Source organism: Apiospora phragmitis, assembly GCF_038363925.1.
Source record: "Apiospora phragmitis strain CBS 135458 chromosome Unknown utg000011l:1.0-3236445.0:1.0-3240683.0, whole genome shotgun sequence".
Lineage (NCBI taxonomy): Eukaryota > Fungi > Ascomycota > Sordariomycetes > Amphisphaeriales > Apiosporaceae > Apiospora > Apiospora phragmitis.
Window position 1 is genome coordinate 3,032,640 of NW_027117411.1, and position 22,631 is coordinate 3,055,270.

At 53.4% G+C, this 22,631-nt stretch overlaps 10 protein-coding genes across 10 annotated transcripts; 3 read left to right on the forward strand and 7 right to left on the reverse strand.

The window, feature by feature from the left end:
* Positions 1-1,577: 1,577 nt before the first annotated feature.
* PG994_013677 (uncharacterized protein) lies at positions 1,578-3,012 on the forward strand (the record flags this gene model as incomplete). Its single annotated transcript, XM_066865086.1, has 3 exons — positions 1,578-2,223; positions 2,289-2,416; positions 2,503-3,012. The coding sequence occupies 3 exons, from the start codon at positions 1,578-1,580 to the stop codon at positions 3,010-3,012; spliced, it is 1,284 nt and encodes a 427-aa protein (XP_066710047.1).
* A 1,391-nt stretch (positions 3,013-4,403) lies between these two features.
* Positions 4,404-5,422, reverse strand: PG994_013678 (uncharacterized protein; the record flags this gene model as incomplete). Its single annotated transcript, XM_066865087.1, has 3 exons — positions 4,404-4,895; positions 5,014-5,194; positions 5,238-5,422. The coding sequence occupies 3 exons, from the start codon at positions 5,420-5,422 to the stop codon at positions 4,404-4,406; spliced, it is 858 nt and encodes a 285-aa protein (XP_066710048.1).
* An 895-nt stretch (positions 5,423-6,317) lies between these two features.
* Positions 6,318-6,536, reverse strand: PG994_013679 (uncharacterized protein; the record flags this gene model as incomplete). Its single annotated transcript, XM_066865088.1, has 1 exon — positions 6,318-6,536. The coding sequence occupies one exon, from the start codon at positions 6,534-6,536 to the stop codon at positions 6,318-6,320; it is 219 nt and encodes a 72-aa protein (XP_066710049.1).
* A 1,381-nt stretch (positions 6,537-7,917) lies between these two features.
* On the reverse strand, positions 7,918-8,438 carry PG994_013680 (uncharacterized protein; the record flags this gene model as incomplete). The annotated part of the gene is made up of 2 exons (XM_066865089.1): positions 7,918-8,024; positions 8,279-8,438. 2 exons carry the CDS (start codon positions 8,436-8,438, stop codon positions 7,918-7,920), a joined length of 267 nt encoding a protein of 88 aa, XP_066710050.1.
* Positions 8,439-8,806: 368 nt separating this feature from the next.
* PG994_013681 (uncharacterized protein) lies at positions 8,807-9,141 on the reverse strand (the record flags this gene model as incomplete). The annotated part of the gene is made up of 2 exons (XM_066865090.1): positions 8,807-9,065; positions 9,122-9,141. The coding sequence occupies 2 exons, from the start codon at positions 9,139-9,141 to the stop codon at positions 8,807-8,809; spliced, it is 279 nt and encodes a 92-aa protein (XP_066710051.1).
* Positions 9,142-10,676: 1,535 nt separating this feature from the next.
* PG994_013682 (p60 domain-containing protein) lies at positions 10,677-12,084 on the reverse strand (the record flags this gene model as incomplete). The annotated part of the gene is made up of 2 exons (XM_066865091.1): positions 10,677-11,871; positions 11,933-12,084. The coding sequence occupies 2 exons, from the start codon at positions 12,082-12,084 to the stop codon at positions 10,677-10,679; spliced, it is 1,347 nt and encodes a 448-aa protein (XP_066710052.1).
* Positions 12,085-13,411: 1,327 nt separating this feature from the next.
* Positions 13,412-14,476, forward strand: PG994_013683 (putative Ras-related protein Rab-6A; the record flags this gene model as incomplete). Its single annotated transcript, XM_066865092.1, has 5 exons — positions 13,412-13,464; positions 13,537-13,562; positions 13,663-13,751; positions 13,830-13,959; positions 14,052-14,476. 5 exons carry the CDS (start codon positions 13,412-13,414, stop codon positions 14,474-14,476), a joined length of 723 nt encoding a protein of 240 aa, XP_066710053.1.
* Positions 14,477-15,234: 758 nt separating this feature from the next.
* Positions 15,235-16,264, reverse strand: PG994_013684 (Ribose 5-phosphate isomerase; the record flags this gene model as incomplete). Its single annotated transcript, XM_066865093.1, has 2 exons — positions 15,235-15,674; positions 15,808-16,264. 2 exons carry the CDS (start codon positions 16,262-16,264, stop codon positions 15,235-15,237), a joined length of 897 nt encoding a protein of 298 aa, XP_066710054.1.
* Positions 16,265-19,921: 3,657 nt separating this feature from the next.
* On the forward strand, positions 19,922-20,308 carry PG994_013685 (uncharacterized protein; the record flags this gene model as incomplete). The annotated part of the gene is made up of 1 exon (XM_066865094.1): positions 19,922-20,308. The coding sequence occupies one exon, from the start codon at positions 19,922-19,924 to the stop codon at positions 20,306-20,308; it is 387 nt and encodes a 128-aa protein (XP_066710055.1).
* A 445-nt stretch (positions 20,309-20,753) lies between these two features.
* PG994_013686 (major facilitator superfamily transporter) lies at positions 20,754-22,617 on the reverse strand (the record flags this gene model as incomplete). The annotated part of the gene is made up of 6 exons (XM_066865095.1): positions 20,754-21,278; positions 21,345-21,466; positions 21,524-21,611; positions 21,670-21,768; positions 21,832-22,316; positions 22,413-22,617. 6 exons carry the CDS (start codon positions 22,615-22,617, stop codon positions 20,754-20,756), a joined length of 1,524 nt encoding a protein of 507 aa, XP_066710056.1.
* Between the last annotated feature and the right edge of the window lie 14 nt (positions 22,618-22,631).

The following is a 22,631-nucleotide window of genomic DNA, read 5'->3' on the forward strand; positions in this document are numbered from 1 at the left end:
TTTTCATGGAGGTTCTAATATCCTCAGTCTCGAGTGTCCCATGTCGAAGCTATCAAGTATCGCAACTCACCGAGTCTACTGTAGTATACGAGCACCAAAGAGCCAGAGAAGACGCGATCTATCTGGTTGAATCTGCCTCCAGCCGCAGTTTGGATTCCGCAGCAATGCATAAGCTTAGTATAGATTGAATATGCATGCCAAATAAGAGAACGATCTGGGCCATACTCTATATGAGCGCCCTTGTCCGTTCACAAGACTCGTAACTTCATTGCAGCAGCAAGGGCAACATTGAATACTTGGGCCTATAGGATTGTATGTCAGCCTTACTACCCATGACCCCGGGCCAGGGGCCACGCATCGAGATTAACAGGCAGTTATTGCCCAGAAAGGGAAATTGAGAGGAAACGTACGTTATACAGTACAATCAAGTCACGGATTTCGGCGTAGCCATGACTGGCTTCGCGGGGAGCTAGCTCACCCGCATTCCCGGCTGATGAGGTATGTCCAGGTCGAGCTGAGCAACCCTAAGCACGCCGCTATATCTGACCAAAACGTCCGGCACTTCTTGCAATGTTTCAGATGAAATGATGTGATTGGTGAAAGAACGCACAAATGGTATTTACTCGCGCTCGGACACGACCTAGCGTAGCCCCACGCTCTGGTTTCCCGAAGGCACGCTCGAGCTCCCGAGGCAACGCTATCTTTATTTTGACGACAGTGATAACCTTCTGACTCAGGGAGACCAATACGAAAGTGCATTTGCCCTAGCGAAACAGCTTTAGGAGACACTTTGCCCTGCAATATCACGATCCAAAGCCCTTGGAATCAGGATGCCCAGCCGTCGTCAAAAATTTATCATACATAGGAATACTGCATGTGCAGGTTTAACTGCCTCCTGTCCAACCGTCTCCAGATACGTTGCAGCTCGGGCTCGGAACTCCTCACCTGCTGACCGAGAGCTGCAGAGTAGACCTGATGGCGGGTTGCGAGCCACCAATTTGGCATATGCGACCAATGGCGCTTATCCTTTTTGGCATTCGTGCTTTCCGAGGTGCGAACGTGAGCTCCAAGCCAATCATTACGCCACGGGTACCTCTGCGGCTCGCGGGGCGTCCTTCCTCCCACAACGAGTTCCTAAGGGATACGGCGCTATCCCCGAACACAGCCGTTGACAGCGAAAGAGAGGGTGACCTGCTGTAAATGGCAACGACGATGGCATTAGAGTACTTCATGTGACATGCCTTCCTCGTACTAGCGTAGCGGGTGCTATCGTTCTGGCAAAACTACGACGACTGTACCCGCCAATCCGTCCAGGTCCTAAACCCCCAGATCATTGACTTGCAACAGGCATAATTCACGGTGAGGCGAAGCATTGCTTTTTGGGACATTTTACTTTCTTTTGGGGATACTCTGTCTTCTTATCCACGCCATTCTTACACTCACGATGGTCTCTCTGTTGTCTCTTGCCAAAGGGCTGCCGCTTCTGGCATCCTGTGTGTCCGCCGCGGCGACTTTGCCAACCATTCCTGTCGATCGGACAACACCAGTCCAGCAACGCATTGCTGTCAAGGGCCCAAATGGTGAGATTCCCGCCTTCGAAGCTTGGAAACGGCCCAGAAGCGGATGTTAACGGGCAAGCAGCCATGTCCATTGGCTGGAACACGTACGACCCGCCGAGCGAAGTATGTGTACAGTATGGCACGTCGCCCGACGCTTTGAGCTTGCAGCAATGCTCAGGTAGCTCGATGACATACGATACCTCGAGGACCACTGCGAACGCCGTCACGCTCAGCGGCCTCGCCCCGGCGACCACGTATTACTACAAGGTATCGTCAACCAACTCCACCGTCAAGCACTTCTTTAGCCCGCGGGCGCCCGGCGACAAGACCCCCTTCGCCGTCAATGCCGTCATCGACCTCGGTGTGTACGGCGTCGACGGGTTCACCATCCAGAACGACATGAGTAAGCGCGACCTGATCCCGCACATCCAGCCGGCGCTCAACCACACCACCATTGGGCGGCTGGCCACCACCATCGACGACTACGAGTTGGTCCTGCATCCGGGCGACTTCGCCTATGCCGACGACTGGTATCTGAAACAGAAGAACGCCTTGCACGGCGCCAAGGCCTTCCAGGCCATCCTGGAGAACTTCTACGACCAGCTGGCCCCCATCGCCGGCCGCAAACCCTACATGGTCGGGCCGGGCAACCACGAGGCGCTCTGTAGCGAGATCCCCGTGCTCAACCGGCTGTGCCCAGGGGGCAGACCAACTTCACCGACTTCGAAGTGCGCTTCGGCCCCACGATGCCGACGGCCTTCGCGTCGACCTCGGCCGACGAGGCGGCGCGCGTCAACGCCAACAAGGCCCGCATGCTGGCCCGTCCGCCGTTTTGGTTCTCGTTCGAGTACGGCATGGTGCACTTCGTCATGCTCAACACGGAGACGGACTTTGCGTCGGCGCCCGACGAGCCCGGCAGCCACGGGCTCTCGGACCTCCACAGCGGGCCCTTCGGCGCGCCGGGCAGCAGCTGGAGTTCCTCGAGGCGGACCTCGCGTCGGTCGACCGCGCCGTAACGCCCTGGGTCATCGTCAGCGGGCACCGGCCCTGGTACACGACGGGGAGCGAGCCGTGCAAGCCCTGCCAGGCGGCCTTCGAGCCGCTGCTGTACAAGTACGGCGTCGACCTCGGCGTCTTCGGCCACGTGCACAACTCGCAGCGCTTCCAGCCCGTCTACGCCGGCCGGCCGGACCCCAACGGCCTCGCGGACCCGAAGGCGCCCATGTACATCGTCGCCGGCGGCGCAGGAAACATCGAGGGCCTGAGCGGGGTCGGGACGAAGCGGCCGGCGTTCAGCGCGTTCGCGTACGCCGACGACTTCAGCTACGGCCAGGTCTCGTTCCTGGACGCGAACCGGCTGCGGGTCGACTTCATCCGCTCCGCGACCGGGGAGACGCTGGATACGTCGGTCTTGTACAAGTCGCACACGGAGCGGTTTGTCGTGCAGGCTTGATAACAAAGGCTTAATGCGTCACAACATATTCGAAGTAATAATGATTAAGAATTCTTAGAGATGGAGAGATAGTTAATGCTAACCGATACATATCAAACTAATGAAGCATCTTTCACACGGCCTTTTCCATTGTCGCAGAATCATCGTGGATTAGTTTCTTTTTGGCATTTATAGCTTTCGCTATAACTCTTTTCAGTTTGGACGACTTCATTTTCCTTTTACTCAAACCAAGCGCCAGGTAAGTCAAGTGGGCGCTCCTCGACCAAGTCCCAAAACTCCCCTACAAACTGGTCGGTTGGTTCGTTGCATAGTATGGTCCAATCCTTGACGTTCGGGCCATAGGTGAATCCGTAGAGGCAAAGCTGGCAGCCAAATATTAGAGGACTCGTACCAAAAAATTTCAGGTCGGGCCTGGCTCGAAAATGAATATACGACTTCGAGTTAGTATTCCGTAGTAGATAGCGCTCCCTCTTTCCATACTGCTCAATATCCACACCAGCTTCTACCAGAATTGCGATCCACTCTTGAAGCCCCTCATTAGCCTTCCTAGGCAGTGTAAGATATAACTCAGATACCCAAGTCACCTGCGCAAGTATCACACGAGTGAGTGGCGTAATCCCGAATTCGGACCTTTCGAGCAAGTAGAAGTTTGGATGATACTCCGACCCTCAGTTCGAGTGGGTGCAGGTTGGTTGTCATGCGCACGACACTCTTCGCGTGTTGGCGCTGAATAATGCACCAAGCTCTTTGGCGACGAAATTGCTGCGGTGTTATGCGCTTTCCACGGTACAGATTTTGTGCGCCTAGATGAAGCAGCGAGACTCCATAGACGGTCCATACCTCGTTGCGTACCCTTTTTGGGTCGGCAGACCACTCTGGATCCAATAGAAAGCGGTAGATTTCAGATTGTGCGATGCCTGTCGCATATAGTTGGTCCACTCGAGATCTGAATGTTGTTTTCTCGTGATGAGGACATAGGATAGGCTGAATTTGTCGATAGAGTTTCCATGTCAGGACCTTGGGACAGTTGCACGTTAGTTCTGATGACTGGGGGTTCGCCTCCATCACATCGACTTTGGGAAGCAAGTAGCGCGTTATCCTATTGCATTCCTCGAGAGCATTTCTATAACGGAGGCCGACCATATGCAATGGGGGGTACTGTTTTCACCGACGTCAGCAATGGTGACATTAGATGAGCCGTGGAGGCAGACTTACCGGCCGAATTCATCAGCTTGGGTCAATCCCCGCCCGACTCAACGAGGAACTTAGTGGTTTCGAACCGACCCCATGATAACGCGTACTAGAAACAGTAAACGAAAAAGTGGGTAATAAGGATAGCGTAGTTGCTGTCATTCTCTAGTAGATATTGTGAAGACACACGTGTAATAGAGTCATGCCATCTTCATCTCGATCGAAGGGGAGGCCTTGCGCTGATCGAACAGAGACAGGAGGCCAGCCATGTCTCCTTCCGCCGCCATCCAGAAGATTGGTTCGTTCTTAAGCCTTTCCGAGTAAACACGTAGATGCGCATCCCATGTGGATCTATACCTGGACATATGGAAAGAGAAGGAACTGGCGAAGCCGGTTAGCCACCATGGCGGCCTGAAATCCGCACCGTACTCGCCAGGGCCAATGTGAAGCGATAAGGTACCGAACGAAGGCAAGGGCTTCCAGCCACTGGCGGCGCGCCGTTGGACGTGGTACGCGCTCCGCGAGCCTGCGGGGGGACACTTCTGCCCGCTCTCTTGCCCGCTGGGTACTCGTGTGGACGCCTTTACCTCGAAGGACAGAACCGTAGTAGTGCAACTATGCTGTATAGTCTGCTGCGCAGTCTGCTGTATAGTATGCTGTGCAGTATGCTGTATAGTATGCTGTGCAGTATGCTGTATTGTCTGTTGTATAGTTCGTTCTAGATTGAAAGTGACCCTGTCGGGCGTCGCTGCTAAGAGTGCTCTTCAAGGAGTTAATAGCCATGATATGCAACCGATACTATCGACTCACCCAGTGTAAACATCCCGTGCGAGACGCAGGACCTCTAATGAGTTCCTCAATTGCTCCTCCAGCCTTTTTAACTCGTTCCTCTTGAGGACCACTTTGGCTGCCGCCAACTTCCGTCGAAATCCCCGCCGCGAGGTGATTTGCGCCGACAGGCCCTCGGCGACATCGCCGAGCTTCGCCAGCGCTTTTGCGACAATAGGCCAGACTCCGGACCGCCGCGGCCGAACTGCCGCTCGAAATCCCAGACGGAGGGGTAGATCAGGTCGATGCGCTCGATCAGGTCCGAGATGACCTCGGGCACGTCCTGGACTTCGCCCCAGAGCTGCCTCAGCTTCCAGACGGCCACGCCCGCCGCCACGCCGAGCTGGGCCACGGCGATTCCGCTGGCGACGATGCCGAGAGGCTCGGCCATCTTGGACCGGTTTCGCTTTTGGGTCAAAGAGAGAAAGCGGGAGTCCAAGTTGAGAGCCCTATGGAGGTACGGCAACTTCACAAGATGGGTGACACGAGTACGGAAAGTCGTCCGCTAAAAGAAACGACATGATTAAAGAACGGAAGCACCATTTGGTCCACATTCTCGGAGGGGTGGGGCGGCCCGGTACTTAGGCAGCCAGTCACTGCCACCCACCGAGAATCGTCATGCATATGCCGTGTAACCCCAGGTTGGGTTGACGTGGCTGGGCACATCCTACTCGAAGAAGCAACAGATCTAGCTGCCACTCCAAGCTGCGAGGGATAATTATGTTTTGGTCAAGCTGCAAACCGATGTCGATCACATTGCGGCATCGTCTTTGAGCCATAGCCCCCAAAGGGGCGTACCAGCTTATAGTTCATCACAGCATTAAGCAAACAAGATAAAATCGACGTTGTTGTGGAAGTGAAGCAGCCTGCGTGCGGGGCAGTGCCATCCTGCTTGGCATTCGGGGGATGCCTGAAGTGTGTTTGGGCACTGCCACCAAGTTGCCAACCAACACAAGCCCGCAGAAAAGGGGCTTGCTGGCCAATGACAGCACTATTAGCCCCGATGATTCAGCCCGCCTTAGTTCTAACTACAATTTGAACATCTGCCACCGCCCGATAGCGCCGAGGTGCGAGTTACGATCTAGAAGCGATTTCGTATACCGAGTTGATGGAAGAACTGATGTAAACTCCGTGCATAGGCTTAATCAAGCCGTTCCATTTCCCCATGCTGCTATCTCATGCCCCAACTTCGCGTGAGCTCTCATACTCCGGGGGCGACCTCTCCCGATGCTCCAGTGTCTCCGGATACCCTTCATGGTCGGTGAACAAGACCTGGCTCAAAAACATCAGTCAGGCGTCATCGCCCGCTGGAAGCCCAATGGCCGAATTGATGGATACATAAGTTCCTTGGGATGGTTCTTGTCTCCCTGATTCTTTGCGTCGCTGCTTCCCGCGACGACTTTATCCACGTCGCCTTCGTGCTGGCCCCCTCGAACTTTCGTATACACGTGGTCGCCTTCCTGGATCAGCTCGCCGTGCTTGTCGTGTACTGTGGAACCGGACATTGCGATATAGTGATGTATTGTTGAGGCTTTCAGGATCGGTTTCATGCGCAAGCAGCATTTTTATTCATTTGTACGTCTTCGTGATGTCAGTGCTTGATCAGCACAATATTGGCACTTGACGTCATTGATACCAACGGAGTAGTGCTAGCACATGCACCCTGATATCCACAAAGCACACCAACAAGACCATTTGGTACTCTCGCCGTTGCATACTGACGTTTACTTACGCTTCCTAGAGAGTAGCTCCTCGAAGAATGCACTTGCAACTGCTGCGTAAACTGCGAACAGCTTGAGGGATCGAGTAACTAGCTTCGGTCGAGTAGAGTATCTTTTCTGTTGCGAGACAAAACAGAGCCACCACACATAAGCCACGGCTCTTTGCTTCAGTGATATTCCCGGTATTACTAACGTGACTGCAAGAGAGCAGCCAGGCAAAGGGTGAGCCGTGACGATGTCCACATCCCCGAGACTAGCTGCACAAGACGGTCAATTTGACCTCGGTGCTGGTCTACGAGACGTCGTAAAAGCGATATGTTACATTCTTAATCCATGGACACTCATCATTCCGATGGATATTCTTGACTTAGAACAAGATGTTGAGTCTGCTGAAGATAGCGAGGTCGACCCGGTTCGTACCGGCCTTGGGAAGGGGTGGGAATAAGAGATTGTCTAGGGCGAGTACAAACAAGACGTGTATTCCATATCTGGCCCGGTACAAATATGATGGACTGATGCAACATGATCGAGTCAACATGTAGCAGGCGTGGACAGATCTCTAGTCGAGCACGGTGACACAGGTGTTTTTGGATCACTTAATATGGTACTGAATCCCTCAAACAGCGGCCCATCGTCCATTCCTTCCCTTCTTGTAAAGCCGCTCCGTACTAGAATGGGCGGAATCCTCGAAAACATCAATTCTCCTGCATGTGATAACACGAATACGAGAAAGAGGCCTAGTGAGCGTTCAAGTTGTTTCATTGTCTCTCAAGTCACTCTTCTGTTGAGTCGAGCCGCGTGATGCATATATCGATATCTATATAGTCACCTGAGAGATAGCCCCCTAGTCGCTGCCATCGCTCACCTCAGCTCGCCTAGCTTTCGGTGGCCAAGGTTTTCCCTAAGCCATTCAGATAATGCCATGTCACTACTATTAAACTTTCCTGCCTGTGCCATCCAATCCTTGACCCTATACGGAGAGTCGGGGAAAAACTGCGGATATCGGATGGGACCTATACCGCGCGGAGAGGAGACGGTTGGTTAGCGTCTTGTCGCACGTAAAGAATCTAATTGCTCCACATACCAGAGATATTGTAAACAGCACGCCGTGTGCCTTCATACACCGCAATCCACGCCCCAGGCCCGTTCGGCACAGTCGCGTCCGTCACGGCGTCCGCCCCATGGCGTCGCCCACGCCGAACGGGCTCATCGGGTGGGCGTTGCTGTGACTGTCGTTGAAGACCTGTGTGATGTCGCGGCCGCCGTAGCGGGCTAGGAGGGAATAAGCGGCGGGGTGGTGTTCGAGGTAGCCTAAGTACGAGAGGGGGTTAGTATACCCCGATACGGGGACCGTAACAGATGCGGGCTGGGGGTGGGGTGAATAATGAAGCGCCAGACAGACCTTATATATCGTAGATTCTGTTATTGTAAGCTACATAAACACCTGTACCGGGTTCCGAAGAACGGAAATGTCAATACTGAAATCAGAAGGCCAAGGATAACCTGGTAATAGGTTTCCAACTCACCCGTATCTGGAGTATCGTAGTGCGCGAGCTCCTTCTCTGTTAAAACAAGACTTTCTGTCTGGGGGAATTCCATAATGTTGTCGTCATCTGGCTTTACAAACGCACACTGGTAGGGCCCTAGTGACGCCATGAGTTCGGGGGTAAGCAAGCTGGCATCCATCTCTATCGAACCCGACGTATTTGTAATACAGAAGAAGGTTCTTGAATATGGCATGCGCAAGCTCGTGCAGAATGGTGGTGGCCAAGGAGAAGCGCGCCAGCGATGCGTCGGCCGGCTCGGGGTTCCTTTCCACCAGCAGGCGCATGTCGGCCTAGAAAGTCTCGTGAGCATTTGAGACTATTAACGGATATTGACGGTGGAGACTTGGGTATAGGTAATAATTAAGGCGTCAAGCCAAATCATAGTGCGTTCTATACCCTCCTCTTCCTCATCAACAAGTTGGGCAACGAAATTAGCTATGCCGCGCGGGTAAGACTTGAGAGATATCATACGAATCCTCCCAGATTCGTTCATCTACGTAGGCCCGTTTAGTCAGCAAGCATCTCAAGCAACTTTGAAGGAATCAGGGCAAACCGACCGCGAAATCCGAAGATAAGATCTTCTGTAAATTCGAGAAGACGTTCTTGGGCTTGGTGAAAATAGTCCTGTCGACGGGGCATTTCGGCAGGGCTACGATACTTGATAACGTAGATGGGATCTTTCGTTCGAGGGTCGTCGGGGCTTTCCTCCAGCGGCACTGGCGCACCGTCAGAGTAGAGAACGTCTCCAAATAGCAAGGCGTCTAGCCTATACTGCTTATCAGCACCAAATATAAACATAAGATGGAATGGGGAGCTCCTTACCAGGGGTCCCTCTCTTCCATGAGCTTGTTCAGGGTCCTATTGCAGAACTCCAGGACCCAAGTATTCGTTCAACGGGCCGAGCTGGTATGAATAGATCCCTCCGAGATCGCGCTGACGCCACAAGTTAGAACTACGGCCGAACCCAAAAGGCGAAGACTACTTATTACGGACTGGAGGAGGGATGGCTTACAAGCTGCGATTGCCTACTGTAAAGAAGCTTATCGAGGTTCATTTCTCCTACCTCTTGTCTCGGCAGATCATTATAGAAAACCGGATGGAGATGGGGAAATACCGGGCTCAACAGGGAGTGTTAATCGCCATCCCCTAGATCGCCCGTGAATGAAGCTCCGTACTCTCTCGCCCAGGGAGACAAGGGCCTTGCCGGCGTTCCGCCCTGAACAGACATCGTGTTTAGCGACGAAGAAAATTGCGACCCCGACGTAAAGGCATTGTATCGAACCAATTGTCATGGCCTAGTGGGGGAAAAGGGTTAGGGACTGCGGTAAGGAAACACTTGATTAAACAAAGGGATAGGCATTTCTTTACGAAAGTGGATTATGGATGACAACAGAGAATGTCTTTGTTCTCAACTGAGGGTTGCATGAATCGGCAGGTATTTCGAATCTGGACAAGGCATTGATTATAGAACCAGCAGGCCCCTTAGCGATGGTATGTATACATGGGATGATGATTATCGCGATTGCTGTTCTTCTGGCAGACAATGAGGGCGCGCGACGAGAAATGCTGCTACTTCTTGATGGACTCGCCGGTGATAATTATCAGGAAGTGGGCGTCCTCTGTTAGGGGCTTTGGCGGCCAGGATCAACGACACGAGGAAGAGCAGCCAGAAAAACTCGAGTGGCTATGGCACCAATGGCTATTCTGTATCTCCCTGCATGTACCGTACTTCCGACCAGGACAGGACCCTGATAACGCCATCATCTTCACTCTAGGACCCTATTCCAACCATGATCACATCATCTCCTTGGAAGGTCCTCCTAGACCTTGCTTTGCAGTAACCTGGGAATTGGCATAGTGCAAAGTCAACAACATAGATAACATCAGAGCAGATATATGTGCACTGATTGGACCAAAAAGCACCCAAGGGCGGCCTGAGAGGATATGAGAAAAGGCCAAAGCAGTGTCTCTTCATAAGGATGTTGAGACCCAAGCCTTCCAGGACTCCCACCCAATTGTTGAAGAGTTGATAAGCGTTCCCGTCCGGCTCCATGCCTTCTGCCATAGCTTCGAGACCATATAGGCCATCCTTGTTCAGCGGAGCCCTTCTCAAGGCGTTTGCTTTAGAACAACACTCCGATGTGTACCTAAATGGGAAGCATATGTAACTATATATGCATACATGAATGCAATCGGAGCCTGGAAAGAGGGCCATTTCTATTTCGGATGGAGAGGCGACGAAGTCTGGTCAAGGTGGTTAGGATATGTAATATCAGTGAATCACTCCAAGTTGTAATCAGAATGGGACAACCGACAGAACATGCTTTCTTGGTATCTATGAATTTTTCGCGCTGTATCAAACCATGCTCTTCACTAATTAGATCTGGAAGTCCTTGTAGGACCACTTCTCGGTCGCCTTCATCCTGGCCTGCTTCTTGAAGGGGATCTTCCGGCGGGCCTCGAGCTTGCCGCGGAGGATCAGACTGCGGTATCTGTCCTTGAGCGGGTTGCCCTCGGGCTTGAGCCGGCGCAGCGACTCCTCCAGCTCGTCGGGCAACACCAGCTCGAGGTCCTTTTCGGGCACCTTGTACTTGCCGAGCTGTCTCCTCCGCACGACATCGTCCGTCTGCTCCATGCCCGAATCCGACTCTCCTTGGCCGGCCTGGGCTTGTATCAGGGCCATCGACTGATCCCTTTCGCGTGCTTCCTGCGCCAGCTTCTTGATCTCCTCGAGCTGTGCCTTTCTCACTTTGGTCTTGGCTTCGTGCTTCAACCGGCGCTCTTCCTCCTTGCGCCGCTTGATCCTGTTTCTTTGTTGCTGGTTCTTCCGCTCGGGCCGCTTCTTGGAGGCAGCGAGCTGCTCGCCACCGCTCTGGAAACCATCCCACTCCGAGTCCTCCTCCCATTCGGAGAGCTGTGCGCGGGCCTCGGCCGCCTCTGCCTCGGCGGCTGACCGGGCTGCAGCCTCCTTCTTAAGGCGGTCTGCCTCCTCTTCGGCCAGTCGCTTCTTCTCGGCCGCGAGGGCCTTCTCGGACTCCTCCGCCAGCCGGGCTTCGTACTCGGGGAACGAGGGGTTGTAGCTGAAGGCGCCGGTCGGTTTCACCACGGCCGGGACGCGCTTCCCGCTGGCGGCGAGCGAAATGGGCGCCTGCGTGATGGTCTTGGGCGCCTTCTTCTTCTCAATCCGGACATCGGGCACCGCCATCGGCTCCTCGATCTGCTGCAGCAGCAGCTGCTTCTCGGCCGGGGCGGGCGTGGCCCACGGGTCGTAGGCGTCCTCGGTGACCTCGAGGGTCAGCTCGTGGTGGCCGTCGGCGACCTTGCGCAGGCGCGTCAGCTCCTTGTGTGTAACGTAGTTGGTGCGCAGGCGCTTGGCGGGGACCAGGCCGTCGGTCGTCTTGGAGCTCGGGCGCTTGCGGGAGTCGACGGCGGGGACGACGGAGCGGGCGGTGAGGATCTCTTCCGATTTGAGGGGCTTCGAAGTGTGCCTGGGGAATCTCTTGGGAATGGAGGCATCGCCGACCGTATCGAGGGTGAAAAGCTCCTCGGATGGCTTTTCATTCACGAGGCCGCTGCAAATTGGTCAGTGTTTGGAACCTTTTCGGGCAATTGCGATTTTGGCTGGCTGCTTACCCTTTGATGATGGCCTCGTTCAGCTCTTCCAGACCGTCCTGGACTTCGGTCACATCCACGTTCTTGCGCCAAGCCTTCTTGCCCTTCCTCGAGGGCTGCTTGTATGTGGCCGGGGCGTCGGCCGAGCCCGTTGGGGCTTTTAAGACGGGCATGATCGGATCAAGGTGATACTACAATATCAACGTTCCGAGCTTTGAACTGGCGCAATTGTCTGGTTCCCAAACTCGCTGCAAATGGCGGGGGGACTGGAATGGGATTGCTGAGGTAGCCGCAAAATTTCCCCAATTGGCCCTGACACTTTTGCTGGAAAAGTTCAGATAAGCAAGCACGCGCGATAAAACCTGATAAAAACTCTTATCGGGCTGGGCCAGCCACAAAAGGCGGATATGCCAGCACGCCACCCACTGAAAGCTACAGGGGTTTACAGTGGCCCAATTGCTGGAAATCCCAGCAATTCAGTCTGTCAGTGGTTGTGGGGGGTCTCTAATAAGTCTCTTATTGCGGCACTGGGCCCCGTCTAGTTGCATGTCAACTATTGACTCTATTGACACCGAAAGAGAGAAAGGTGAAGGGAATCTGGAACTGATGACAGGTGACGACAGGTCGGGAAGAAAAAAGTGCCAAGGCCAGCTTACCTCTTACAGCAGCATCGAAGGAGTTCAAGGCGCAGGCAGACAGACCTGCAGTACGGTGAGCCTCAGCTGCAGCCGTGCAGGCAACATGCACACTGAATGTGTAGTAGCAGACTTCAGATAATTGCTGGGAACAGCGGTCCTTGCTCTCCCTCCCGAGTACGGTACGGTACGGGTACGCACGCCTCTTCTTCTACCGCATTGAGACAGCTCCGAATTGATTTCTCGGATCGATGATCAAATATTTTTCTGTTCGCATCCATGCAGACGACTTGGCTCCAGGAGTTTCTTCATCACTTGCTGTACACATACATCATAGCTGCACCGTAGCAATACTGTATCCATTCAACTACTACTCTTGATTCTTTTTGCTTTGCGCTACAGTAATTGATCTGTCTGTTCAAATCCCACGGCCTTCTTTTGGCTTTACTTGCTCCCTTGATCGCCGGTAGTAGTGCCCGCTCCATCCCGCCCGCCTTTCATTGGAAAAAAAATAAAGACCTCCTCTCTGTTCATCTGCCACGCCCAAAGATCCACTCGACCCGAGAGACGAAAAGAAAGGGACCCCTTTCTTCCTGCATCCGACCATTCTCCATTATTTCCACCGCTCCGTTTCTAGTCGACACTCCATCTAGCCTGATTGGCGGGGACTTGTCAATAATCGTCGAAAGCGCGCCTATCTATCTGCCGACCGACTCATCGTACAAACCGCCCGATATATACACCACATCCAGACCGTCGAACCGGTGAACCAGCAGCTCTAGCATATCTGCATTTCTTCAACAACATCACCACCAACTGCAAACCGCTGCTCCCACGCGAGATCTTACTACCACAAACCGTCAACATGGCTCAATCCGGGGCAGGAGGTTCTTTCAACAACCCGCTGAAGAAGTTCAAGTACGGCGCGCCCCCTGTCCTGCTGCTGCTGGCCTGGCCCAACCGCGATGGATGCTAACCTTGCTCTCCTAGGCTGGTGTTTCTCGGCGAACAAAGTGGTACGCAACGATCTCCCGACTACTACGATGCCTCTGCCGGAGGTGGCCCCGGCAAACGAAGAAGATGAAAGTTGGCTGACCATGGTGCGCGACTCAACAGTTGGCAAGACATCCCTTATAACGCGTTTTATGTACGACTCTTTCGACAACATGTACCAGGCGACGATTGGTATCGATTTTCTCTCCAAGGTAGGGATCCGCATTCGCTCTATGTACAGCAAGCAATACGATGTGAAGACCACAGTAGTACTGACAGCAGACCGCTAGACAATGTACCTCGAAGACCGGACCGTGCGACTACAGTTATGGGACACAGCAGGCCAAGAAAGATTCCGAAGTTTGATTCCTTCCTACATCCGCGACTCCAGCGTGGCCGTGGTGGTGTACGATATCTCAAGTACGCTTGTCCCCCACCCCTCATTACCACATCGTCTATCCCTCCCTACGAAGACCGACCTGCGAATGGTAACTAACCCACGTTCCCAACAGACGCGAAATCCTTCCAAAACACCAAGAAGTGGATCGACGACGTGCGAGCGGAGCGCGGCAACGACGTCATCATCGTGCTCGTGGGCAACAAGACGGATCTGAACGACAAGCGCGAGGTCACGACGCAGCAGGGCGAGGACGAGGCCAAGAAGAACAACCTCATGTTCGTCGAGACGAGCGCCAAGCTCGGCCACAACGTCAAGACCCTCTTCCGGAGGATAGCCCAGGCCCTGCCCGGCATGGAGGGCTCCGACGCGGCCCAGCAGGCCACCTCGCAAAGTACGTTTGACACAAACACACATACCAAGAGAGAGAGAGAGCAGCAGTTCTATGTTGGAGAGTATCGAGCTAACCACGTACCCAAAACAGTGATCGATGTCAAGACAAACACCCAGCAGCCCCAGCAAGAAGGCTGTTCTTGCTAAATTCTGGCTTCACACCCATTCTTGCTACAACCAAGCACCAATACCCCCCCGGCCGACCTCCCGATTATGGACGAGGGAGGACTACACAGCCTAGGGGATATAATCAAGAGGGAGATCCAGCCACCCTAGCGCAAGAAAGAAACATCAGCGGGTTGCATTTTCCGCAACAAATACAGACCACCTACCTACCCCCCAACGGTGTATAATAAAGAAGGGTAGCCAGAACGCATCATCCCCCCACTGGCTGGCTGGCTTCCCTCGCAGCGCAAAGAAAGAGTTCAACGTTTTTTCACGAGATCAAGGCAGAGACGCGCCCAAAGTAGTATCCAGCATGACGAGCGAAAGAGAGCAAGAGAAGCAATGGCAACTACGCAAATGTTACCCGATATGACCTTTTAGTATATGTAATAATGTTTCTTCAAATCATCCTTCGCGTCGGTTGATGCAACCTTTTTTGACATCGCCGTTTCCCAAGCCTATGTTGTTCATTTCCGTAATACACCACGATGGAACTCGAACCAGGTAGAGGGAATTGCGAGCCAAACTCCTTTCTATCAAGCTGCCTCATCAACTGCCTGCAATCAAACCGGATCCCCGTAGTTCCAGAGCTCATCACTCCTGCCTCTGCTCATAACAGAATGCCGGACCGTATCTTTTCTTTTGCCATTGTTTCCCCTTCGCCCTTGTCCTTTCTTCCATCAAGCATTTGTCTTCCTCGTTATCATCCCTCCTCTCTCTCTCCCTCCCTCTCTATCTCTTCAGTGTCGTTCTTTAGACTCGAGCGTCTGGACGGAGCCGTCCTGCATACCGAAGTACACCATGACGGGCTTCTCGCCGCCGTCCTTGTTGTGGTCCTTGGCCTCGGGCCCCGTGGGCCCGCTGAAGAGGCCGATCTCGAGCACGCCCTTGATCTCGCCGATGCGGCGGGCCAGCGACTCGACCGTGTACAGGCCCTTGCTCGGGTCCTCGCGCTCGCGCTCGCTATTGAGCAGTAGCGGCGGGAAGGGTGCGTCGATGACGTGCATGTAGTTGTCCGTCACGATGGGGCCGGCTTTCCCCGGCAGGCCGGAGCGCACGTACGGCTTGCGGGAGCCCAGCTCGATCAGCTTGCGGCGGACGTACTCGGTCAGGGAGGGGTGCACTTCGATCGGAATGCCGGGCCAGCCCGTCAGCAGGTTGGGGACCTTTTTGCGGTAGTCTATTGAGCAGCCCCAATTGCATTAGTTTTCTTTTCCTCTCTCTTTGTCTCTCGTTCTAGGCTTTGTTCTACATCGTAAAATGTAGAAAGTAAGCAAGTAGGGAGGAGCGTCAAGGGGGGAAAAAAAACGTACCGGCAACGCAGATGAAGCGCTGGCTCATGACGGCGACGATCTTCTCCTGAAAGTGGCACGCGCCGCCGCCCTTGATGCAGTTTAGCTCCGGGTCGACCTCGTCGGCGCCGTCGAAGCAGACGTCAAGGTACTGCTGGCCCGGCACGTACTCCTTCTCGAGCACGAGGGTCTCGATGGTGAGGAGGGGCAGCTTGGCGTCCAAAATCAGGTCGCGCGACTGGCTGCCCGTGGGCACGAACTTCATGCGCGAGGTCGTGTCTTTCGCCATGGCCGCGATGGTCTCGACCACGTACTTGATCGTCGAGCCGGAGCCGATGCCGATGTGCGTGTAGTCGCTCTTGAGGTGGTCGCGCACCGCGTGCTGCGCCGCCGCGCGCTTGGCCGACTCGACCAGGTCGCCGGCCATGGTGACGGGCGGCGGGGGCGGGGGCTCCATAACGGTGTTCTTGGTCGACATCTTGTTGGTGCTGGAGGTGTTTAGGGTTCGGGCGGCGGTCTGTTGTTGGAGGGGCGGTCGGGAAATGCCGAGTTTCGTGGCGGTGGCAATCGATCGGTAGGAGTAGGAGAGCGAGAAGGACCGGGTGGTGGTCGAGTGCTTGAGAAAAGGGGGTAGTGCACCGCAACTTCATCTGAAGCTGCTGCGCAATCGTGGGTTTTTGTATTTTAGAGCGTCGTCGTTAAGTCCGATGGGCGGCGGGCAGGGCAGAAAATATTGCTAGCTGTTGTTGCCCGTGCTGTGTCTGTGTCATATGCCAAAATTCACTGCAATCCCCCGTAATCAATGCGGAGAACTCTCTTTCTCTCCAATCCGGAGAAGAAGGGAGAACGTTCGTTCGGGCTTCTAGAATGTCGTGAGATGCTGATCTGCCGGTGATGTAGCGTGATGAGCTGCAGTTTGTTGCACCGAGCTGCACCATCGACCCCACGATGATTCGCGCGGGAAAGCAAGCTCGAATCCGTCGTCGCAGGCTTGGCGGTGTTGCTTCCAAAGCTGCAAAAGCACTCCAGCATCTCCAGAGAAAGCATGACCTCACTCACTGGCTGTGGCTTGCTCGGTTGACTTTCAAGCCTTAACCTCGTCAGCCACCCCCTTTAATTGCGGTGCCCCTATTGGCATCCTGATTAATCGCCCTCAACTTCTTAGATTACATAACTGCATATCCAAGGTATTATGATAGGATTAGCGAATGACGTCAACCCAGCCTGGCTACTCTATTTATCATCCTCCCCCTTCCACTTCCATGTCATGGCGAAGAGTCCGCAATAAGAGGTCTCCAAGTCATTCTTGGCAAGGGCGTGATCCCCGGAACTACTGGGCTTGATGACGCTGATATGAAGCTCGACCCTGCCTTGTGACCGAAAACTTTCCGCAACCAGTTTCGCTGTTATTTCGAGCCCGTCTCGCTTCGCCTTGTGCTGTGTCAACCTTTCCTGCTGGTTCGATACCCAAATAATTTGGCGCTGAAGATTCTGCTGGCTTCAGACTGGGACATGTTTTTTCGCCTGTTGTTTCACTTGCTTGTGGCGGAAACCAAGCACCTCAATCTCGGTCGATATATGTGATCTCCCTTTGGCGAACACCGTGAGGTCGTGTGGTGACGATAAATTGCCTTACGAGCTCTAGAGGCAAGATACTTTATTTTTCCTCCTATTGCATCTCAACCGTCAAGAATAAACAGCGCCTTGCTTTGTTGCTTTCAAGTTCTTTATACAACGCGCTTGTAAACTGCTCGTCATCCTCGCAACCTTTGGAATATCGCGAGCGTACTTATCCAGTGTTGGATGCTGTGCTCCCACGGGTCCTGCCCTTGAGTTCGTGCAGGGCAACTAGATAACACCGTCGATGATGTAAGTCTATAGGCGATTCCGTTTGCAAAGCGTGCTCTTGCTCGCCTCCGTCTGCCTCGGATGAGCACCCTCTTGGGAAGTCTCGAGCCAACGGTCTCGGCGTCAGGCTTTTGCTGGAATACATCTGGCAGGGAAACATTACGTGATCATCCGGCAATCCCAGATAGCCGAGCGGCAGCTATGTGAATAAGGGCCCGGTGAGGCATTTCAAGCACTACCGCCTTCAGCTTCGGCATCCGTACTTTCAGAAATGATCAGGTTGATTTATCATGGGCCATAGGCAAGAGTTTGTTGGGTTGAAGTCGTTCAACATGGAGCAACCCGCGCTTCTCGGGGGGCGTTGACTCGTCTAGAAGAGGACTCGCTTCCTTGCTGTAAAAGGAACGTTTCCAGTATAGCGAAGTGCGACGTACTGATGCGCTAGCTTGCGTCTGAAGGCCCTCGAAGTGTCCATATACGTAAGTACCTACAACGCCGGATGGCATGCCTCCCCTTCAAAGATTCGAACAAGGACTGAAGCTCGTCTAGAATGCCGATGGCGGACTCTAATAAACCCTTGAAAGCCTCAGGCGCATCTAGCAGGCCAACGAGGAGCTTCGTGGGATCCAGCGTTAGCCGTGGCCCCAACAGTCTTTATCATTCTTGCGCCGAGCCTTTTCTCAGGGGAGGAGCATCACTGGGGATGCCACATAAAGACTCCATCGCATACATAGCACCCTTTGAGATGCGCAAATCAGATTTTTTGCTGCCATTCCGCGGCTGTTAGAAGAGTGGCTACACCACTTCTAACTCGCTAATGTGTTTATACATAACTCTATTCATAATATCCAGGACTAGAATAAACATGCGTCTCAATTGGTACTGGGCCCCTGGTCCGCCGCGGATCCCCAGCTGGCGTGAGCCACGTTATGAAATTGCGAACTACCGAATTGAGCGAGGGCTGTATTTGCCAGTTTCTCGTCTTAAGTACACTGTGGCGCCTTAGAAAAGTGGAGGACGCTATTGAAGCCATCCAGGACCCTACGGTTGCGGGTTACATTGTCGCCAGTTTCAAGAGCAATAGCCTCGACGAAGAGATCTCTGGTTATCTTCGGTCTGAGTAAGGTCTCAACGGTCGTAATATTGCGTCACGGCGTGGGGTGGACTTGGTGATGAGGATATGAGATATATCCGGCATGGCTTTAGGGCGTTGAAGAGCAGCGTTGGCTCGAGGCTGTTCTCACTATGAGTGAGATCCATGGCTGCCCTGCCTACTCTCTCTTCGAAGCTGAAGCGTGCGGCCGCTGCGTACATGTCCAAGTGACCGGTTTGCATCGGGAGAGACCTCTGATAACGGATCACTATATAGTAAAACATGCAAAAGGCTACCTAATCACCTAAAGGGCTCCGGCCGTTCCGCGAGCCGGGGGCTTGGTCTATCAAGCTTTCTGTTAGCCCTGCCTATAGACGTGTTAATGCGAGCATTCAGCCGAAGTATGGAAGCCCAAGAACCTCTGTGTGTCATACTCCCGACTGTTGTTCGTGTCTGGCCTCATTGCAACTTGGGCTCTATCCCGTGGTAGGGGCTGTCAAACTGTCTTTCTGACTGGTATGCCGGAGATCTTAATTGCCATATACTCTGATTGAGTCGTCAGTTGGTTCTTGTTGGTGCGTGTCAATCGCCCTGATAGGTCTATCAGTGCCAGCCTTGGACCGCCCTACACTCTCTACGTCTTTGAGTACCCCTTTATTATGTACTGCTTCCAAGTGGCTTTCTATATTCTAAGTCGAACTTAAACCTGTTATATTAAATATATAAGCTACAGGGTAGCTACAGGGTAGCTATAAAATAACCCCTTTAATTAAGAATTTTAAAATAAAACGGCGACGATGAGGGTAACGCCGTTGTTCTAGGTCTTATTTTAATATTTAATTAATAAGATAAATGTTACACCCCCTTTAATCTTGTGACGAGCTGGCGCATATGCATAAAAACAATAGCATTGTCACCGTCGGCTTTGCCACCGCCTGTATCTGTAACAGTCCCTCTGTGCTGCCACATTAGTTTGTTTAATCTTTCCCCAAAGCGAGAGCTTTTTAAGAAACAAGTGTCATATCTTCAAAGACTTGAATAGGTATATAGATCTCTTGCCCACGCTTGCCAAACTACCAGAAGAAGAGAATACCAACTCGATAAGCAGCCTTAGCTCATCCATACACACTCTATCCTTTGCAAAACCACCAGCAACAACTGAAATTAGCTATGCCTCGTCGGCCCTCTTCCAGCATGGAGAGCCAAATTAGCTACTGCGACGGAGACGCGCCGATTTCTCAAGACTACAGCCAGAAACGGGTCAAATCTCGATATCTGGAGGAGCAGAAGAGCCAACGTGCTTATGCTCGGGAGGAGCGTGACAAGAAGACCGGGTTCTCGGACCAGTCAAGCCCCGAAGATGAGTCTCCCGACGAAGACTCTGATTACCGGTATGAGGCCTCATTTCCGGAAATGCCCAAGCATACTCATGAAGCTCGGCCCCAAAAGCTCCACTTGCACCGGGATGGAGACCTATCATGGCGCTCCTGCCACCCTGTAGAGACAAAGAACGACAAGCAGAGGTCTCAGGCGACTTTACAGGCTAGTCCCAAGTGGGTGAAGCAAAAACCAAAGAACTAGGGGCCATGAATCTCTTCTCATAGGCCAAATTCAGTGCAGTCCTGTGGTCAATGCACGAGCAGCCTCAGGACTTTGTTGAGCTAGTAGTGATATCAAGGCGGGCTGCGACAGCGTAAGTGACGATGATTACTTGGTGTTGAGCCCAGAAGTCGACAACCTCAAATATCAGTTCATAGAGAGAAACAATGAATCTAATTGCTGAAAGAATGAACTATTATGACATGTGAGTACCTGGTAACTATATGGGACTCCCATCTCGATGATATAGCTAGCCAAATGATGCCGTAGATAATGATATAAAAGAGAAATCGTTGCGAGAGCTGTCCTTACTAATGCGAGTTCGCCGGACCGAGTTAAAAAGGGAAAGGCGCTAGAAGATGTAATGATCTATTGATTTTGAGCAAGACGAACACTCGGTCTTTACCCTAGCTATGCGGGCAGATCTTTACAACTCTCTTGGTTCTCCGCTTGCCATGACCGTCACGTTCTCATCTCCTTTGATCCTCCCCTTCGCCTCCTCCCGCTTCTGGTCACGCTTGTACATAAACGCCACCGCACCCTTGATGCCCGCCTGCGCCGCAAAGGCCACCGTCGTGTAGATGAACCCCTTCCGGAACTGCGGCGCGTCGACCTGCGGGTACGTCAGCAGCGGCACCCAGGCGTTGAAGGCGTAGCCGAGGGCGTTCATGACGCCGATGACGACGGCGCGCTCCTCGGCGTCGCGGCCGCAGATCTCGTTGGCCCAGCTCATGCTCAGGGGCCCGTAGGGCACCGACGCCCGCTGCAGCAGAAACGCTAACCACTTCAGGCCGTCGGGGACGTGCCAGATGGCGAGCACGAGAGCGGCGAAGCAGCCGAGCAGGGTGGGGATCGACATGATGCGGGCGCGGTGGCGGATGGCGTCGGAGAGGCTGGCGAAGGCGACGGTGAGAACGAGTTGAATGGCGTAGGCGGCTGTGGGGATGATGTTCTGTTGTGTGTTTTGTTAGCTAAGAGTCTCCGAGGTTGGAGAGGAACGTTGGTCGCCTAAACTTACAACTTGCGAGACCGAGTGACCGGTCGTCTTGAGCCAAAGTGCCATGGGGTTGATGCTGCTGGACGGGCCCAGGTTGATGAAGATGATGTACAACATGGAGAGCAAGTAGATGTGCCACCGGCCTGTCCGAAAAAGTTAGCCCCCTCTGATTGCATGTTGTAGTGAGAGACTTGGCTCACCAAAGATCCTCTTGAACGCCGACCAACCTAGTTTCCCACGTGGTGCGCGCCCAACAGAGGCCATGCGCTTTTGTGCTAGATCGCGATCCTAATTCACTGGTTAGTAAGATAGAAATTGGGTGTTGAAAGGAAATCTTCCCCCTTACATCATTGGTTATGTAGAATGCTTTTGTATTTTCCGGTAGATCGGGCAGCAGAAGGAAGCCAGCGATGCAAATTGGGAGACTGATGATCCCATCCATGATCTTCCGAGATTGTCAGCATTTTTGGCCGGAGACTATGATGTTACGGGGAAGGGTACGACTTACAAAGAGCCACTTCCAGCCGGGCATACCGTGGGCTCCGTTGAGTCCCTTGTAGACACCGGCTTGCAAGTAGCCGCTGAACATGGATGCCACCGCGGACGAGGCGTGGAAGACGCAAGCTCTCTTGCCCAGCTCTGACGGCTTGTACCAACTCCCGAGGATGGTATGGGCGGCCGGGTAGAAGGCCGACTCGGCGAGCCCAACGAAGAAACGGATCGCGATGACATAGTTGGACGTCTTTGCGGCGGCCAGGCTGAATGTCAGGACCGTCCACACCAGCTCGCACGACGGCACCCATACCGAGGGCCGCACCTTGGTGAGGATGATCTGGGACGGGATTTGGCCGATGACGTATCCTACAGTCCAAGCTATATCGATCAGGTTGATCTCGTTGCCATTCATGGCCAGCTCTTCCTTCATGCCGCTGACGAAGGCATTGCTGATATTCGTCTGATCCAAGTTCTTGATGAAATAGCCGAGAGATAGCACTGTGAAAGTCATGAGTCAGTCCAAAGCTCGGTAAAAGAAAAGGACGACCCAAGAACGAGCATCGCCCCCTTTGTGGGATGATGCAGAGTACGTACTAGTGATAAGAAAGACATCAAGCTTTTGGGTGAAGACGCGCTCTTCATGTGATCTCCCAGGGTCGTAGTCCCAGATGTAGGACCACCACGGAACTTTGGGCGCATGCTTTTGATTGAGCTCCAGGTCCTCTGAGTCTCTCACAATGGAGGACTCGAGTGGTACCTTGGAGTGCTCCGCAGCATCTGCCCCTTCCTCGAACCCCATAACCAGCAACGGTG